This window comes from Antechinus flavipes, chromosome 4, assembly GCF_016432865.1.
Source record: "Antechinus flavipes isolate AdamAnt ecotype Samford, QLD, Australia chromosome 4, AdamAnt_v2, whole genome shotgun sequence".
Taxonomy (NCBI): Eukaryota; Metazoa; Chordata; class Mammalia; order Dasyuromorphia; family Dasyuridae; genus Antechinus; species Antechinus flavipes.
Window position 1 is genome coordinate 388,166,802 of NC_067401.1, and position 20,743 is coordinate 388,187,544.

At 39.7% G+C, this 20,743-nt stretch overlaps 1 protein-coding gene across 1 annotated transcript in view; it reads right to left on the reverse strand.

Annotated features, from left to right (window-relative positions):
- PKP1 (plakophilin 1) overlaps positions 1–20,352 on the reverse strand; it is a 79,532-nt gene extending 59,180 nt beyond the window's left edge. The window contains exons 1-2 of the mRNA XM_051998670.1: positions 19,891–20,352; positions 1,472–1,575 (exon numbers count right to left, since the gene is read on the reverse strand). Coding sequence (XP_051854630.1) covers positions 1,472–1,575; positions 19,891–20,098 — 312 coding nt within the window. The 5' untranslated portion in view covers positions 20,099–20,352. The remainder of the gene's footprint in view (positions 1–1,471; positions 1,576–19,890) is intronic.
- Between the last annotated feature and the right edge of the window lie 391 nt (positions 20,353–20,743).

Consider the following 20,743-nt stretch of genomic DNA (forward strand, 5'->3'; position numbering starts at 1 on the left):
TAATGGTTATTCCTCCTTTTTCATCCTGAATCCTTAAAATACTCTGAAAAATACAAGCTTCAAATCACAGAATCCTTTCCAAATTAAAATATGTATTTAGCTTGTCTCTTTGCCTCCAGAATTATAAGTAGCCCACCATAATGGAGTTATTTCTTTTTTTTAAACTTCTCAAGGAGAATTTTGCAGCCTCCCTCTGTCACCTATTCCTCAACAATCTATATAGTAAGATGTGCTTCTTTATGTGAGCTTTTATCCTTCATGGTGCACCATCAACCCATTCTATCCTATTCTATACTCAGCGAAGATGAATGACAATTGGACACTCTTGTCGGGGTCAACCTGGGCCAGATCTCAGCCATGAAGAATGCTTCATTGTCATTCCTCAGCCCCTGTCATTCTCTCACCAAAAATAAGACATTCTCTGCAATCATCCCCAGCAGGAATTCGGGAAGGAAGGAATCAAATCAAATACATACAGACTTGGATATAACCACACCCCTCCTCTCCATTTTTACTTAGAAACATCACGTATGGGCAAGACTTCAATTCTATAGAAGTCAAAGGTGAAACAAATCCTGTTGGATGAGCAACAGGAACAAAATGTAGTAGAGTGACTGACATGCCCTAGAACTATGAGTACGTAAGCACTTAAGAGCTTTGGAAAGGGTCATTTCTGAGCAGGGTAAGATCCCCAGGATAAATGAAAAAAACACTACTGGATTTGAGGTCAGAGAGCCTCCTAAATTTGAATGATGGCTCAGCTACTTTTTATTTCAGTGTGGTTTAGAGCAAGTCACTTTAGCTCTCTGGAGCTAAGTCTAAGTCACTCAGCTCCCTCATCTAGAAAAAAGGATGTATGATATCCAATTTCTAAGGCTCCTTTTTGCTCTAAATCCTATGCAATTGCTGAGACTAAAGCAGAATAATATTGAAGCAAGATCAGATCCAGGAGTTTCTGCATTATTGATTCTTCTAGAGTTTTTTCCAGAGTGACTATCGGCTGTCACTCCCCTCTCTATATCTCATTTTCTTTTTCTGTAAAATGAAAATTTTGTACTAGATATCTGTGAGGTCCCCTGAATCACCACTGATCTCTGATTATGTCTCTATCTAGAATTATTCCATTAATTGACCAGAAGAAAATAGTTTCCAAATTCCACTAAACTAGATATGAGAATGGACATATAGATAAGAGATTAATGGGAGATTTTTTTGTAACCATCATCTAAGACACTCAGACATATCAAACTAACACAGAAACAGGAGGCCCCAATGAGAAGAGTTATGAAATTATTAGCAGATCTCTAGTGGATGGATATTAAAATCTGAGTACTACTAGCCTTGATGTGATCATTGAGCCTCACCTGAACAATTGTGACAACCACAACTCTGTCCAATATCAACTCTCCACATATGTATGCTGAGCACTTTGAAAACTTTAGATTTTTCAAAAGCAAAGTGAGCGCCTTACCGGATATCCCCAAGATCCATTGCCTGCCTGGAATTTGGAGTAATAGGAACTCCGGCTGGTGGTCCCATAGTTGTAATTATCAGTTAAACCATCATACATGGAACCTGGAAGACAGAGGTACAAAATTAGGAAGAACGATTCCCTCATTTGTTGTTGAAGACCACTAAAATCAATTATCTCCTTATGGACACAGAGATTATCTTCTCTAAGTTATCTTAACTTTACATGTCACAAAACTCTAAAGAAACAATAGAAGAAGTGATATATTTAGCATCCTCAAGGAGGGGGTTGAGAAACAAATTATCAATTAATAGCTCGTTATTCTTTTGCTTTTTAGACTTCACAAGCATTTATTAACTCCTTACTATGTGCCAGGACTAAGCCAAGAGTTTTATAAATTTCTCATTTTATCCTCCTGACAACCCTGAGAGGTTAAATGTTATTCTTATCTCTTTTTTTATAAATAAGTAAACTGAGGCAAACAATAGCTAAGTAAATTGTGCAGAATCACATAGCTAGGAAGAGAGGGGCCACATTTAATCTTAAATTTTCCCTCATCCAAGTCCAGTGAGCTATCCATTGTTCCTCTAGCATCATCTTCAGTAAGTATTCCCCAAGCACTCACTATGTACATGGCACTAAAAAAGAGAATTCTGATAGAGAATGGCAGATAATAGTAGAGAAATGCAAGTGAGACAAGAAAAAGAAAATTTTTGACCAGAAAGATTGTTTCAATGCTCCATAGAAGTAATAGAAACTCAAAAAAATCTCCCATAAAGGAATTAGTCTGGAGGGAGTGTATGACACCAGGAAGTCCTTCTAGCCTGAGGAACAGATATCACTTTGCAAGACTGAGTCTTCCATATGGAGCCAGTAGGATCTCTTCCCCCCTTTCTAAATTCTTCCTGAGCACAATGGAATATTCACTCACAAACTGAGTGAACACTCCCACTGATCCCAGCAAGGTTAAGAAAAAAATTTCACAGGATTCGGACTCCCATTGTTGTGCTATTAGACAAGAATTTCATATCTGAGCTGTTTCTCCGAAGGTCTTTCCTCTGACATTCCATGAGTTTGCTTGAATCAGAACCTGACTTGATGATACTGGAAGTAGGGTGTGGCGGGGGAGTTGGAATGAGTAGCCATTAGTTGGAGCCAGGACTCCTGAGTCTGATTCCCCATGTTATTCCTGACTCTCCTGGTGACATAGATAATATCTTTTTCAGTTCTTCTGTTGGCCAGAAATATTGCTCATAGGCTCTGAAAGAGAATGAACCCAAATCTGGAGACCAAGAAGTGGAGATCATATAAAGCAATGGCAGTAATACAGATGATAAAAAATAAAATTGTCCTGCTGCCTTTGAAGGAAGTTCCCCGATATCAAATCTACACAAGCATTTTTGTTTCTTTAGAATCAAGGACTGGAAGGCTGAACTCCTAGTTTCTAATCTCAGAGCCACTCCCCCTTAAGTCACTGGGTGAGCTGCCTGATGCTTTCATCTCTCAGGTCCTCTACCTGGTGAATTAAGTACAATGTCTACCTCAAAGAGCTCTACTGAAGATTAATTATTATTTTCGGGGTGCTTGGAGATCTACAAATGAATGACTCTTTAAAGGGCTAGAGTCTCATTAGGGTTATTTCTGGGGCAGCTTTGAATCATAGAAAGCAGAACTAAAACCTGCCAACTTGACATCAACTTACTCATCTCCTCCCTACCTGGGACCATTCCTACCCAAAGCATCTCTTCTTCTTCTACATTGTCTGTAGTAGGTGAATATTATGTACTATTTTGTATGGTTAAGTTGGCATTCATAAACCTTATAGACTTAGATTTCCTCATAGAGAGCACCTAATCCAAAGCTCTCGTTTTTCTAGAAGTGAAATGATTTGACCACAGCCACACTGACAGTATCAATGGCAGGATCTGAAACCAAATTCTTTGTTTCCACATCCACTACTCTTCCATTGGATGATATTACTTCCCTTATGGCCCTTCATTCGATTAAATTGTAACTTCATTGAAGGCCAGGATCATAGCTTATAATTCCTTATATCCCTCACGAGGTTTAAGTACATAGTAGATGGTCAATGAATATCTGATTTGTCAATTGAAATTTGTACTAAGGAGAGAAATAACTACCTACTGTGTCAGACATTGTGCTCTACTGTTGGGGTGACAATGACAAAAAAGTAATTGCTTCCTACCCTCAATGAGCCAACATGGATCTATAAGGAGATGCATGTGCCCTTTCTCTGTAAAGAAATCTCTGGGATCTGAAACTCTTCCCTCTCCCATCTAGCCGTGAGGGAAGATCCTATTTACATTTAGCAAAATTAGCTTATCTATATCCCTGAACCTCGTAGCTTCTTTCAGGAGAGCCAAAAAAGGTCTTAAACACAGAAAAATTTCAACATTCCAAAGAAATAACAAAATCTAGATGACTCATCTAAGTTCATAGAGATGTTCATAGAGATGGCCTGGAGGAACCATGTGACCCCAGATCATTCTTCTGGCTCAAGAATCAGACACTTCCTGACTTTTCCTAATCCTTCAACTATTAGAGTCTAACCATTCCAAAATTGCCTAGGATTTATTTTGCACATATTTATAAATGTACATGTTAGAACAAATATAAAAATAAGTTTAAAAGGATTGTACATATATAACCTATATCAGTTTGCTTGCTTTCTTGGAAAGTTGAAACATAAGAGAGAGAGGGGGAAATATTTAGAACTCAAAATCTTGCAAAAATGAATGTTGAAAACTATTTTTCTATATTATTGCAAAAATAAAATACTATTTTAAAAAATGTACATGTTAGCTCTCCCTCTTAAATGTAAGCCCATTGAAGGCACTATTTCTTTCTTGGTCTTTGTAGTACAGTGTCCAAGCAAACATAAGAATAAAAGTATTAGTTTGGAAAAAGAGAGGAAAGTCAAGCCAAGAATTCATACCCCTCACCTATTCAATTTAAAGGAGATGGTTAAATCACTTAGAAGAGAAAGAGTTAGTTTTCAGCTCAATCATCTTTACAGGCATTAGGAAGTATCCTCATATTCATGACTTAACCTTCTCTCGTTCTATGGTCCAACCATTGGACCTTGCTATTCCTCAAACATTAATATACTAGCTCCTCTTTCCATGCTTTTGTACAGGCTGACCACTCTCCTCCCCGCCCTATACTTGGAATGGATGCCCTCCTTACCTCTCTCCCTTTTAAGAGCTCTAATGGTCTTCTAAATTCAGTTTAAGCCTGAACCTTTACTTGACACCTGTCCCAATCCCCTAACAGTTTGTGTCTTCTCACTCCAAAATTACCTAGTATTTAGGTTGCATATATTTAAAGATATATAAATTAGCTCCTGTTACTGAATGTGGTTACTTATTGTGTATGGAGAATGATTACATCTTTGTCTTTGTATGCCCTACACCTAGAACACAGTGCCTAGAACAGTAGGTGATCAATGAATGATCAATGATCAGTGACTGATCATTGGATGATAGTTTCTAGCGCCACTTATGTAATTTAGAAAGCATGCTGGACAACCAGGTGGTGCAGTGGATAGACGGCAGCACATGGAGCCAGACAGATCTGAGTTCAAATCTGTTCTCAGACCCTAGCAGGGTATCCTGAGGGTAATCATTTAACCTCTGTTTACTTTAATTTCCTTATCTGTAAAATAGTACTTAGCTCCCAGGGTTATTGTGAAAATCAAATGAGATCATTGTAAAACTCTTAGATAATGCCATATGTGTGTGTGTATTGATCATATATATGTGTGTATACATATATGTATACACACATATGTATAATAAATACTCTATAAATGTTAGTTATTGTTTTATTAATAGACTTAATGAGCTAGAAGGGAACTTGGAGATTATTTGGCCCAGCCTTCTCATTTTACCACTGTATAAATTATTATTATTATTATTATTTTGCTGAGGCAATTGGGGTTAAGTGACTTGTCCAGGGTCATACAGCCAGGAAGTGTTAACTGTCTGAAATCACATTTGAACTCAGGTTCTCCTGACTCCAGGGCTGATGCTCTATCCACTGAACCACCTAGCTGCCCCGCACTGTATAAATTCTTATTTGGAAAAGTGACTTGCCTAAGGTCACCCGGCTCTCTTCCCTTCCAGTTCTCTGCTCTTTCTATTGGCACATTCATTAGTCGCATGACCTTGGGTGAGTAACATCCCCAAGTGAGCACCAGCTTCCTCTGCAAAATGAAGGGGGTTGATAAGATGGTCTTTAGTCTCTTCTAGATCCCACTTTAGGCCAGTGTGTGGTACTTGGGGTGGCAAGGGAATAAGAAAAAGATGGAGAGCTTCAGAACCTATGTTTCTGACTTCTTTTACCTATGCTTCACAAAACTTGTCATCAACCCCTGGAAATTCCCATTCTTGTGAACCCCTTAACTCTAATAAACTCTGCTGCTGTGGAGGTGTGCCCAACTGGTGGACACCATGAGATTTGCTTGGTCTACCCAACTATTGAGAGTTGGACTTGAATCCTATGGTTCCTAGGTTTCCCTGTCTCCCATTGGAAAAAAAATCCCCTGGAAAAAAAAAAAAAAAGAGAAAATGAAGTCCAGGGGTGGCTCCTATTAGATTCTGATCAAGCCTTCTTCTTTTAGCAGCTGCCTCTTTGTCCTTCTGGCAGCTTCCATGATACCCACCAACTCTTGGCAGGCTAAGCATTTGGCTTGGCTCATACACTGTGTAGTCAGTTCTCTGCCAAGGGGCAGGGGTGGGTCAGCCAGCCACTCTTTGGATGGAAAAATTTGAGTGTCACTAGATATACATCTCCACTGCATCCCACAGGTACTCTCTTCGAACCAAGAGAAGCCAACAGTCTGAGACTTGTGGGGAGGGATGATTTCCCATTGAAGTTTTCCCTCTCGGAAGGGAATCTGTCATTAGAGGTTGGTGTTGACATTTCCTTCCCTAGAAGTTCTTCACAAAGGACCACTTCCCTCCCAACCATTAACACCTGCAATTTAATACCTGCCCTCCCATGACATACAAATAACTGAGGAAGGATCAAGACGTTAGCTAAAACAAACACAGATATTATTCCTGCTTCCATCTTTTCCCCAGATTTCGTGACTATTATGTCACTCCTTCTCATGCTTGCCTTTTGGAAACTCTAGCTTCCTTCCACTCTTCTTTCAAAAATCACCTCCTGCAAAAGGCCTTCCTGATTTCTCCAATTGTTAGCACAGCTCATATATACTTTGCACTTGCTTATTTCTATCCATGTTGCTCCGCTAAAGTAGAATGTAAACTCCATAAGGGCTTTACTTTTGACTTGATAAGCCAAGTGCCCAGCACCCAATAGACATTTGGCAAATATTTGGTGAATAGAATTGAAGATTACCTTGTGAGGTTGATAATATTAGTATCCCATTTTACAAATGAGGAAATTGAATCTTCAAGAGATAAAGCTATTTGCTCAGGATCACAAGTTTAACTGGTGGCAGAGAAGGGATGAAGAACCATATCTGCTGGCTCCCAGCTTGGTGCCCTTTCCACTACACCACGCTGATTGTCATTTAACAAACAGTGACACCAGAGCCAGTGCAACCCTCCATACCAGTGTGTCATGATAGAAAATGTGCCAGAACTAAAGTCAGAAAATAAGGACCCAAACCCTTTTTCTAACACTTAATAGACTGTGATCCTAAATAAGATCTTCCTGAGCCTCAGTTTCCTTCTCTGTAAAATTAGGAGATTAGATTAAGACCCCTCTTAACTTTAAATCAGGGTTTATGATTTGACTAAGTGTTAAGTTTTAAGTCCCTATTTTCAGGAAGAACTCCTACCATTGGCCTTTCTCTTTACGCACAACCCTCCAACTTCTCTAGGATAATCAAGGAAGTGACTGGATGCAATTTTCCAAGGTCTAAATACAAATGAAGTAATCTTGGTGTACCAGTGACACTTGATGCAGATCAGTCATTCAACAAACAATTACTATGCACCTACTGTATGCATGCAGGTTGTATAGCAAGGTTATGTGGGGAAACCTCGTTTTGTTTTGGGCTTGAGTCATTCCATGAGGACCCAGAGACAAGTCACTGGGCAGGATATCCAGACTGATCTCTTCCTCCCATTTAAGAGCTCAGAACTTTTTTTAAAAAACCCATGACAGGTCTTTGGCAGCTGAGGGAAGGGGAAGGAAGGAGGCTGCCTGAGTCTGAGCTTTGAGCTACTCTGCTGGTTATATCTCTATCCCCCCAACTTTCCCCTTCAATCTGACAACATTTGGCTCTACTTTCACTTGGCAGCATCATGGCCTGCTGGCTGGCAGGCTCCCAGATGTGGGGTGGCCCTTAGGATGTTTCCTGATCAACCACTAGACGGTTGGCTAAGAAATAAGTTGGTCTTTTTGGCACAGAACAAACCTTTTCAGACACTTGTCCTTAAGAAGTCTCAGCCACATTATTTATCCATCTTCTTCCTTATGAGAAAGTTCCAGATGGAGCACAGACACGCTGATATTGTATGTAGTAGAAAGAACACTAAACTTAGATTTGGGAGACCCAGGTTCAGGCTTATTGTGCAATTCTCTATTAGCTATGTGATCTTGGGGGAATCCTTGCCTTAATGCCCTTGTTTCTAAAATGGGAACTAAAAAGCAGAATGAGACAGATAGTTTGGAACGTAGCAACATACTTTGCTTGACTATTTTTCTTGTTTTCTTTTTCACTTGAAAGGGGGAAAGAGACGCAGAGAAAATAAAAATGCTTGTTAATTAAAAATTATATTTCAAAAATGCAGATCATAATGGTGTACTAAACTGCATTCTAATCTAATCCTTCAATATCTCTAAAGTAAAGCAGCAGGAACTAGAATGAATTTTGTTGATTTTGATAAACAAAAGAAACCAGATAAAACAATGGGCAAAATATGAGCCCATATTTTATTAAACTGAATTTTAATATAATCCTTCAAGGTCTCTAAAGCAAAGCAGTAAGAACTAGAATGAATTTTGTTGACTTTGACAAACAAAAGAAACCAGATAAAATAATGAGTAAAATATGAGCTCTATTTGGGAAATAAATGAATTAATTTTTAGTAAGTGATCTGCAGTATTGACAAAATAAATGTAAAGAAAACAGAAGACAAATATATAATTTTTAAAAAGAAACAATGCATTAGAGGACTTTTAAGGAATGTTCAGAGTCTTATTAATAAAATGACAAATACTGACAAGAGAATATATCACATCTTTAAATTAATTTCAGACATTTAGATTTTTTCCCCTCTATCCAACTCCCTGGTTACCACTGTGCTCCTCATTTAATATCGTTTATCTTAGAAGGTTGCCTTAATTCATATGGAGTCATTGAATGGATCATGGGCATTGAATAGAAAAGATCTTAATTTGTAAAGGCCAAAGCCAGTCACTGTATCCTGGGCCATCACCAGTCTTGCTACTGGATTTTGAATGACTAGAGGAGAGAGTAAGGCTGATGATTTTTCACAGCTCTCTCCCAGTTATATCCAATTTATTTGCAAGTCAGTGATGTCATTAAACTGCCTTGAGAACAAAGAATGAACAACAATAACATGGATTCTAACTGATTCTATCAGTCATTGGACATTCTAAGTCAACTAATTCAGAGGGAAAATTTGGAGAACTCAATCTTATTTCAAACCAGAAACATTATTTGTTCTAAAATAGTCTTCCAGAGAACATCTAGCTATGATATTAGAGTGGGAAATAAAACCCAATGGATTTAGAGTCAGGAAACATGGATTTGAATCCCCTTACAGCTGTTTACTAGCTGTGTGACCTTCAACAGCTCAGTTCATTTCTCCTGTTCTCATGTTCTTCGTCTGGAAAATTAGGAGGTGAAATTCCTTCTCGTTTTCCATTTATCTTACTCTGTGTTGCCTATAAGAAGGCTCCTATACAATCAAAGAAACCCAGGCTTACCTTCTATACTCCTAAGCTAAGAACACACTTAGTTCATGCCCTAGTAACCTGTAATATAGAGTGGGAAAATAAACCTTGGAGACCCTACCATTTGAGTCAGAAGATCAGTAGTTTACTGTTTGACCTTAGAAAGTCTTCTGAACTTCAGAGTTCTCATTTATAAAATGGCATTGGGTTTACAATAGCCTTTTCATCCCTAAATATATTAGTATTGAATTCTCATCTGTGGCTGGTATTTTTCTGGGCTCTCCCCTGGGATAAAGACAGGGGATTGTGAAAAATCAGTTATTACTATGTAACACAGGCTTCTGTGGGAATACCCAGTTTGGGAGATGTTCTTCGGAAGCCTATTTTAAGTAAGCCCAGTTTGCCTAATATGGAGTTCTTACCTAACACATGAGTTATGTTTTTTCTGTCATTCTTATCTGTGGCATCCAGAAGATGAAAATCCCAGTTCATCCATAGTGAGAATGCCATGAGCTGACCTAGTGATCTTAGTGACCTTCCTTTGTTCCCTCTCTTTTACCCTGACTCAGAAAATGGAGTTGGGAGTGTTTCTTTCTTTTGTGTCATTTATCCTCAACTTCAGGTGCTGGAAGTGATTCCCCATGAGACTGGGAGTTTGAGCCATAGAGATTTTGGAGCCTGAATTGCAGGCAGCGTGGTATAACCAGACAATCCAACATGGAAACTGAGAAGCCAGGAAGCTTGAGTCTAACCCCCTGGGGAGTTTCAGACTTGGGAACCTAACTGAACTATGAAACTAATACATTTCTCCTCCCCAGAGGTAAAGGAATAAAATGGTAAAATCTAACATAATTGGCTTTTAGGTGTTGAGAGCCATGATGGATGTGAACTACAACTATAATTCACTTAGAATCTCAGCTTTCATGGAGATGAAAAGGAGGGAAAGTATACTATTGGTTGTGACTTGAACATCAGTCCCATCTATGAGTACAAAAGATAACTTGGGGGAGGAGGGCTTGGTGTTGAATGCAGAACCAAATCTCTTTAATGATCTAGTCTACTTCTGAAACAAAAGTTGCTATATCCCCTTAAAATGATTAGAAGATAAATGCATGAGTATGTATTATTGGCTTCAATCATTCTGTTTTGCTTCAATGTCTTCAGAGAAGAACCTTTTCCTTAGGGGCAAGGAGAGCTGTTTAAATATTGGCTGGGAAGTTTCTGTTGGTTAAAACCAAAGTTAGCAAAATAAAATAAAATAATAATTAAAAAATATTAAGTTCTTGGGTGTCATGTCTGAGAATAATATCTAATTGAAATTGATATGGTGGAATGAAGACTAGAGTTGGAGTCAGAAGACATAAATTCAAATCTCAGATCTGACAATGGGCAAGTCATTTAACTTCTCAGGGACTCAGTTTGCTCATTTGTAAAATGAGGGAGTTTGGATTCTGAAATCTCTTCTAGTCCTAAATCTACTTTTCTGTGAATTCCTTAAACAGCTACCTTTTTCTTTTAAAACTTATCTCCTCCACAAAGCAACCTCTGATTAATTTCACTAGAAATCATAGTGTGAGTCCACCTTTCTCTAGCACTCAGATTCCTAGTTTGTACTAGACTGATTCTAATCTATCATCAGATAATCACTAGCTGCGTAATCTTGGGCAAGTCACGTAACCATGTTTGCTTCAGTTTTCTCATCTGTAAAATGAGCTGGAGAAGGGAATGGCAAGCCACTCTAGTATCTTTGCCAAGAAAACCCCAAAAAGGGTCAGGGATAATTGGACATGATTGAAAAATTACTAAATAACAACTAGACATGTGCCTTGTACCTCCATCTTTTGCCTATGTATAATACATCTCTCATTCAGTGGAGAGTTCTAGAAGAACAAGAACTATTTCTTTCTTTCTTCTGTACCTCTCTACTAGTGCAGAGTGCACCCATTTCTCTGGACTTGTCCATCAAGAACCTCCTCATCCTGCATTTCAGCCCTGGAACTCACATTTCACAATATCCTTTGCCCCTGGGACTTTTCTCTCTCTGAATGGTGGTAGAGAGCTCCTCCCAAAATCTCCACTTTATGAAACTACCCATGACAACTATTTCTTAATTTTCCACCCTGCTTCTCTTCTATGAACTTCTCCATAAAGCCCTAGGGACATTTTTATTCTTCAAGATAATTTCATTTAATCTAGTAATTTTTCAGAACTTTAAATTACACAAATAGTGAAACTGACTCAGAGACCCACAAACCAGTTGGATTATCATATAATCACACTACAAAACATTGTTACCCATAAACTACATCCCCTTGGCACATTCAACAAAGGGAGATTATCCTGTATTCTGCATATAGGCTGAATTTTCTCAGCGCCCATGAAAATGGTAGTATTTTTTTTCATATGAAGATAGATGTAATTGTCTATGGAATGATGGAGAAACTGGGGCATATGTGCATTAATTATCTTATGACTCATCCTTTCCAATCTTAAAAAAAGTCATTTCTCATGCATTCAAGCATTCAAGCATTTCTCAAGTATTCGTTCTTTTTCTCGCAACTAAAAAGCTCATCACTTTCATCTTTAAATACCTCCTCAGAAAATCATCCATACAAACTCTATCCATCTCAAATCATAATCATTCTTCCAGTAAACACTAGAGCTTGGCCCAGATGCTGCAACATATATTTGTTTATGCATTTCTTGCTGTGTTGTATGTATTTTTTTGTGTATGTAAGCATATAGTTACAAGCATAGACTTGCTTCTTATTTGAGGAGAAGTTCCCTGAGGATAGAGACCTACTGTTTCCTATTGATTGAAAGCTCCCTAAAGACAGAATTTCTGTCTCTGTCTTTCTCTTCAATAGAAAGAGATAGATATGTAAGTATACACACATACACTATACACTATACATATACATGCATACACACGTGTGTGTAATATGTTGTCTCCCTCAATAGAACATTTGTTCTTAAAAGATAGGAACTCTTTAATTTTTGTCTTTAGATTGCCAGTACATAGCACAACGCTGGACATGCAGAAAGCACTTTTTAAAAAAGCTTATTGGCTATTGATTGATTATCAGAGATAAAGTTTTTCAATGTGGTATAGTAAAAAGAACATTGGCCTTGGAGTCAAGAAATTCTTCATTCTGCTACTAACTAGCTGTGTGACCTTGGGCTTTGTCTCTGAGTTTTAATTTAGGATTACATTGAACACCCTAGCCAATTTTGTAACCTTTCAATTCCCCAGATTAGTAGTCCCTTATAGGTAAAGATCACAAAATCACAGAACCAAATAGGTCAAAGCTGAAAGGAGCCTCAAAACTAACTGGCCCAAAAAGTAACTGTCCAAATGTTCCCAATAAACATTTACTCATACTTTGTCCAAAGTCCCCAAGTGAGGATTACCTACTGACTTCAAGTATTACCTGCTCCATTTGACTCTTAAACCATTTTAATTGTTAGAAACTTTTTCTTAATCTCTATTATTAGGCTGGAAATTCTACAAAGGCAAATGTTAGATCTCTCTGGATCCAGCAGGACTTCACTGTACATACTGAAAGAACTTAGAACAGAGGTATGTATAACTGACAAAGAAAAGCCTGGTGTCCAGGATCCCTGTGTAGTTTTTCAAAGAAACAGCTTAAGTTTGAAAAAGATTTCACAAATGTATATCTTAACTCCTAAGAAGGTCTGACTTGTCCAGATTTTTTTAAACTTTAGCTAAACTCAGCTCTTCTATTTGCTTTGAAATTCTATTTTATGGAATTAGGATTTGTCTGTTCCCTCTAAGACTAGAATTCTTAATCTTTTGTGTTCTATGACCCCTTTGGCAATCTGGTGAAGTCTTTACACAATTTCTCATAATGATATTTCTAAGTGAAAAAAAATAAAATGCAGGATTACAAAGGAAGTCAATTATGCGGAAATACAGTTATCAAAATATTTTTATATTCCTAGAGCTAATATTAAGATATTAGGACTTCTCTCACTCAGAGGACCAATTTCACAGCTCTGAAAATGTCAGCTCCTTTCCCTGATGATATCAATGATGATGTCATTCAGAGGGAATGTGAACAGTATGCACTGAAGATGAGTGTTGCAGAGAGAAAGATTCAGGTCAGATATCACAAAGAACTTAAGAAACGTGATAATAATACAACTCTAAAGGCAAATAAAAACTCTCCATCTGGAGTTTTGGAACTGGACAAGCAGATATCTTTGGGGGATAATTTAGACACTTAGAGGGTGATGAATCAGACAACCTCACACATTCCCTTCAAGCCCAGGAGTATAGAGAATGTCAATTTAAATGGTTTCCCCCATTTAGTAAGCTTCTGGGAGCTCTAGATGGGATCAAGGAGTTGAGCACTTAGTTTTTCCTCTCCTTTTTTCCCTCCCTCTTTTTGGGGGCATATATATGAATGATGGAAACAAATTGGCCCATTGCAACCTGCATTCTTTCATTTATGTTATGTGATTCTATTGAGCTCTGCTACGACTTGTGCTTTCCATAGCTGCTGTTGCCTTGTTTCTCTTTCCTGTTCACCCATTCTTCAATTGTGGGCCTGAGGGGCTGAGGACAGTGGAGAGGTCTTGTAGGGACAGGATCAGCATCCAGTTTTCCATGCCTAAGAAGTCTGACAGAACTCACCTCTCATCTAGGATCACTGAGTCAAAAAAAAAAAAGTGCTGATTAACTTCTCTTGACCTTAGTTTCGTCTGTAAAAAGGAGCTAATAATATCTACAATACATATTTCTTAAGGTAGTTGTGAGAGTCAGATATGATAATGACTACAAAGCATTTTGCAAGCATTAGAGTACTCCATGAATGCCAGTTATTTTTATGAATAGTGTATAAAGGACTCTACATTTTTTAATTTAAATTGTCTTCCACTTTCTCCTATCAATTTACGGAGCTTATATAGTCACACTTTACCCCAGAATGGCATCATAAAATTACTTTAAGTCCAGAACAATTGCCCCATTGATTTTCATAATTGGTGGGGCAAACTGGTACTTTAGTCACTGCCAAGCTGACTTAGCAGGAGGCAGGATACACAGAAAAATCATCTACTGTGAAACACCCTTGAATGCCCTGCATTTTTGCATGTGTTGTAACAGGTCAGGGAAAATTTTGGCTGAAATCATAAATTTAAGACGTTTCTTTCTAAACAAATTCCATTACTAAAATAAAAATTCTAGAAGAAGAGACCCAAGGACTGTCTCTTTTGCTATTTTTCATCCCAGATATGGTCTCTCTAAAATACCTTCCCCAAAGGAGAGAAGCAAAGGGTTGGTTTTAAATTTACTATCAGATGGATTGCATTTGAGTTTAAAAAAAAAAAAAAGGCAACTTTTGAAAATACCCAAGGTGCTGATAAGTCTACACTCAGGAGAGTATGGACTGAGACATGACACAAGTATTTGTAAGCAGGCACGCTGATTAGGTAAAAAGCATCCAAAGAAGTAGAAAGTCCAACCCTAATCCATAGAGAGAAGTAAATTGAGACACGTGTTTGGAGATTCAGACTCTGGAGTCAAGTCAATAAAATGAAGCAATTTATTGCTTGAGAAATAGTGTTTCTAAAAAAGAAGGACTAAGAAAGGGCCAGTCCATCAGCCCAAAGGGCTTACTTTAAACAATTCATTTAATAAAGCCAGGATAATGAAATACAAAATGAAAGTTAATTCAATTAAGTTTCCTAGCAGTCCATGTGGAATATCTTCATTTGTAGCAAATGTGATTTAGGTTGGACTATAGGTGCTGATAAAAAGCACCAGACTTGAGGTCTTGGATCCCAACTTTAGCTGTGGGATTTTGAACAAATCACCTAACCTCTGTGGGTCTGCTTCCTCATCTAAAAATGAGGAAAGTTAAATTAGATGGTTTCTAGCTCTAAATTCTAAAACCTTACAAATTCTACTATGTCTGAAAATTGGCAGTGGATGGTATTGGTATAATAAAAAGAAATATAAAGGTATTTGAATTAAACTTCCAAAGAAAACAATGTCCAAGACTTTTTGACATACACTGAGTGTGTGATCCTGAGCAAATCACTTACCTCTTACTGGGAAATTTCCTAATACATAAATGTAGAGTCCCTACTGATCTATACTGTAGAGAATTGCATCCTCAGGAGTTCTAGTCCAAATAGACTGATGAGCAAGACATACAGACAGAGAAATTTAGATACATAAGATAGATCATAGATATATAGCTATAGCAATCTATAGATGGATAGGCAGATAGATATACACATAGAGCCAAGGAAAGGAAGTGAAATGTAGATTAGGAATGTGGGGATCCTCCTAGATCTCCTGGCTACAGAATCCATTCCCCATTGACCATTAGTGAATGTTCTTATTGGCTAATATAATTTCAGCTGCCATTTATGGCTCATTCAGCCAAATGATCAGCTCCCTATAGCCACTCCCCACTCAGGATCCTGAGCTCCTAGAGGGAAAAAGCAAGCAAGTTCTTTGAAGTGAGTTTGACTCAGTCCTCTAAGCCTCCAGGGAGGCAGTCTCAGCCTAAACAGACCTGAATCATAAACCCCTTGTCTGCATCAATGAGAGTGAAACAGGGTCAGGGCCAAAGAACAGAGAAGGAGGGAGAATTAAGGTGCCTGGCACTAGCCAGTACCTAAGAAAACAGTGCTGAGACCCTTTCACAGAGCCCTCTTTTCCCTGCTCTTTCTCTAGCCTCCCAAATTTAACTTCAATAACATAAAGATACCCTGGTATCGAGTTTAAAGAATCAGGAAATAAGAAGTTAGAGGACTCTTTGATAAAAGCATATCAAGGCAGCCAATGGACTATTTTTACAGGACCTTTCACTATTTGCCTTTTTTCCTGGTATACAGGGAGAAAGGTTCACTGGCTTGGCACCCTGGGAGTGCTCAGTTTCCCTGGCAGATGGACCCACCCTATTGCCTTTCAAAAAGGAAAAAAAACCCCTGCTGTTTTGGGGTCTACAAAAGAATTATATCAACTAATTAGTTCACCCTATCCAATGGGAAAAATAAAACAGCTAATGACTAATGACATGAGTAAAATGAGTAAAGCTTGAAATACATTCTCTGCATACCAACTATGTTCTCTCCAAATACTACCCAGATTCATCTAATTCCTGGAAGCAAATGACTCAGATACTTCTTGGAGGTGGCTAGTGTCTCTCTAAAGAAGAAATGGAATCCTTTTTATTCTCTCTGAAGAGTCAAGGGAGTAGAACCAAGGCATGCTTCCTCCCTTCCTTTCTAGGAACAAAAGAATGATTCCAAAGACAGATATTGGATATAAGGCTCTAGGAAAATCCAGAGGAACAAAGTATTCTAAAGAATAGCATATAGGATCAGCCCTGAAGCCAGGAGGACCTGAGTTCAAATCTGAACTCAAATCTGACCTCAGACATTTAACACTTCTTAGCTACATGACCCTGGGCAAGTCATTTAATCCCAACTATCTCAGTCAAAAAAAAAAAATAGAATTTGGAACCAAGAGAGTTGATTCCATGGGAAAAGCATTTCACTTGGTGTCATGAGACCTGAGTTCAAATTCTAACTACTACCAGTAGTTCTTGCTACCAGTGTGATTTTGGGCAAGTCATTAAATTTTTCTGGTCTCAGCCTAATTTTTAAAATGAGATGGTTGGACCTTTTGGAGTTGCATTTTGACAAGAGTAGTTCAAAAAATCAGTTGAAAGGAGCCAGATAAACCGGAAACACCGGCTCCAATTAACCCAACCACCTTTTCCAAACCAGATACCACTGGGGAAACTGGTCTTTCATTTGGGAAATTTTTCTCAGGAGTAGAAAGCCACAGATCTTGGGAAGCAGACTTTTAAGAGAGGAAATCAGTACTAGTAGTCTGTAAACATTATGCATTGAACTCACCAGAGCCTCCTCCTGTGAGGCAGCTGGTAGAACCAGAGAAAGGAAGAGACCTAGTCTCTCTGTTTAGGAATCTTCCAGCCTGATGGAAGTGGCAAAATATACATTAACAGGTAAATATAAGCACCAGCAATACAGCCTACACAGAAGCGAGCAACAAGTAGTTTCAGGCATATGGCAACCAACATCTGTAATTGAAATTTATTTGGAGTGGTAGGAGGGTTGGGGTCGGATAGATCTCAGTGGAGTAAGCCAAATTAGTGTGGGGAAAGTCCCCTACAAGAAAGCCCTCTACAAGCACAAGGGTTTGGCAGAGTGAGCAAAACTTTCCAGGAATGGGGTTTATATAGCCTTGTCTGCTCTTTAAAAAAGGAAAAGGGAAGAGAAGCACCACATCCAATAAGAATAGTTTGTATAGACTGTGGGAAAAAAAAATCAAACCAAACAAACAAACAAACAAACAAAAATCCAAATCTGAACTGAGGAGAGAATAAGGTAAAAGTAAGATAAGTGAATGTTGCAAAATCTCCATGCTATAGAGTAGAGTTTCAGTTTCAGGTTAAAAAGGTAACACCAGCCTTTGAAGTTTCTGGGAGAATTATAAAGAGGTAATCATTGAGGCTGTACCCTCAGGAGGGTCCCATTCTGTTTTCAACTGGTTTAGCACTATTTTAGGGGCAAGCTTCAGGTTTGAAGGGCGAGGTTTGAGACTAGAATGGGAAATCCTAAAGAACAGAGACCAGCAAGTTCTAGCAATAGAGGCCCCCAAACCTATTTTTCTTTTTTTTCCCTTCTCACCCTGAATGCTTGGACTTCCCCTTTAAAGGAATCTGAGAAGCATGAAAGCATAATCTCTCTTAGACCAAGGACTGCCTTTTATTTCAGCACAGGTTGGATAGAAGTTTAACCCATGGTATATTGATCCCTGGGTTCCATTGTTGGTTGATGATGTGAATTTCTAGACCGTTCTATCAAACATCCTAATTAAACCTTCACTGGAATTAAATTCAATAATACAATTTTAGTGGGTTTTTTTTTTTTTTGGTATTAATTTACTTGCATTTTAAATACAAGATGTTATTGCTGTTTCTGTGTATTTAATGTCAAAAATCAATAGAAAATCCAGTCAAACTCCTGAAAATTGACAATCTAGTCCCTTCCTTTACCTCTCCCTTAATCACGGAGACACTATAGTGGTTACACCTCATCTAGATAAAGGGCTCCTTAGCTAGCCTAGGAAAATGAGTTGTCTCAATGGCTTCCAGAGTTCCTGCCCTTCCCAAGCTCTGCTCAGTAGAACTTCTTTAAAGCTTAAACTCTAGGCTGGATAGTAGTTCTGAGTGAAGGTCACCGGAGAACCCAAAAAACAAAAGGAAGGGAGCAGAGGGGCTAGTAAGAGGAAGAAAGATCATCGACTTGATCCCCCTTACTATCTTTCCCTTCTTCGGGAAAGCAGAGGCTCCAAGAAACACATTCAAAGCCCACAACTTCCCTTCCTGGTCTCCCCACTAAAGAAGTGCTTCTATGATTACATTTCACCTCGAACATACCTCAACAACCATTACTAACCTTCTAAACCCCAACCTCACAATCTTTAAGGAAGCCCAATGGCTAACAACACTGTTCCCGGTTAAGACAAATCCAAATCCTCGAGGAACTCGTTAAGACAGCAAGGGGAACTCTGTCTTAAAACCTAATGTGATGGATGACAAGTTCCTTAGTCTCAGTTTCTCATCTGTAAAATGAAAATAATATTTCCACCATCCACATTACAGGGCTATTTGTGAGGAAAATGCTGTCAAGGAGCTGCATAAAACTGTTTTTTCTTTACCTTTTTCAAAGACAAATGGGAGTCGAGGAAAAGAGTGCACCGGGGGCTCCCTATTTGTCCCCAAACCGGAGAAGCTAGCCGGTAAAAAGCGAAATTAAAAAGTTCCCTTTCAGTGCTCCAATCTAAGGGCGGGAGATGGGGAAGAACTTCCCGTGGGATTGCATTATAGAGGGCCCCTCAATAACTAACATTTGGAAAGGCTACCTCCCTAAGTCACCAAAGCCCCCGGATGAGACGCTGCTTTTCTCCACTTTCACACAAAGTCGAGCTCCAGACACAGCGGCTGTATTTTCCGGAATTCAAAGGATTTAGGACTAAGAAGGACCTTTGCTTAGTCCTTCAGACCACTTAGTTCAACACTCTCATTTAGCACAAGCTCACCGGGCTAAGAGTCAAGATTCGAACTCGAATGACTCGGTTGTCCTGTTCTTTGTTAGGAGACTCGTCTCTAAGGGATATCGGGCCATAACTGCCGGCTTCCGTGCAGCCCTGCCCGACTTCTTCCGGACTACCCTGTTCAAACCTCAACTCAAAACTGGAGCCCCTGACCTTCACTTTCCCTGTCCTCCAAAAGCCCCAGGTCTATGCCTCCTTTTCGAATCCCAGCCGGTCACTTTCCAAGCCGAGGGGAGGGACTCCATCGAGTCCCAGCGTGGTCAGGCGCACCCACGCTACGACGCAGCCCCGCTGCCGTCCAGCTGTACACCTGCAGCTCGCGGGCTGGGGCCGGAAGGGTACACCTTTAGCCTCCAGGGCAAAGGTGCAGGATCCTTACCTCGATTGGAATGGGTCAAGGTGGAGGACTGAGAAGACTTGGGCTTCTGCCTCTTGACAGTCATCATGACCTGCTCCTGCACTCGCTGGTTTCCCGACGTGCCGGTCTTCATCTTCTGATCCGACGGCAAAGCCAGCGTGGAGTTGTCCTGGTCCTGGAAGCACTCATAGGCCAGGGCGGTCTTGAGCGGAGAGTGGTTCAGGGTCATGGTGGCTGAAGGCGCGGGGTCTGGGTGTGGGGAGAGACCGGCAAGAAGATTCTGGGCTGGAGATGAAGTGGCTGGTACTTGGTCTCGCTGTCAGCGGCTCCCTATGCCCATAGAGGATCCCGACGACGTACCTGCTGCGGGCAGCTGCTGCTAGCTGCCTCCTCACTCGCCTGCCTCTGAGGAGACCCGCCCTCTGTCAGACTGGATATACCGCCGTCTGCCTGCACCACCCACTCTCCTCCACAGTCTCTCTCTCGGCTCTCTAAGCACAGGTGCTGCAGGGCAGCGCCGGCTTGGGGAACCCTCCCCGGGGCAGGGCTGGCTGTCCTGCTTATGATTTAGTTTTAACTCTTTCTCTTCCACGCTTTCTTCCTTCTCCCAACTTGCGGGGAATTTAACGCAGGCAAAGAAGGTGGAGAAAATGACTAGGGGACTATGCGTGTTCACCCAAAAAGGTAAAAGGGATCAAGGGGAACCGCCCTCGGGGCCATGCCCCCGTCGGCTCACCAGGAAAATATGCACTTAAATATGTGCTTAAGACAATCGCAAGTCTTCGGTTTCCTCTCCCCTGGCTTTGCTCTCTAAGGATTTACAGGCAACAACCCCCCAAATTGAGTGATCACTTTGAGCAAAATCCAGCTTCTC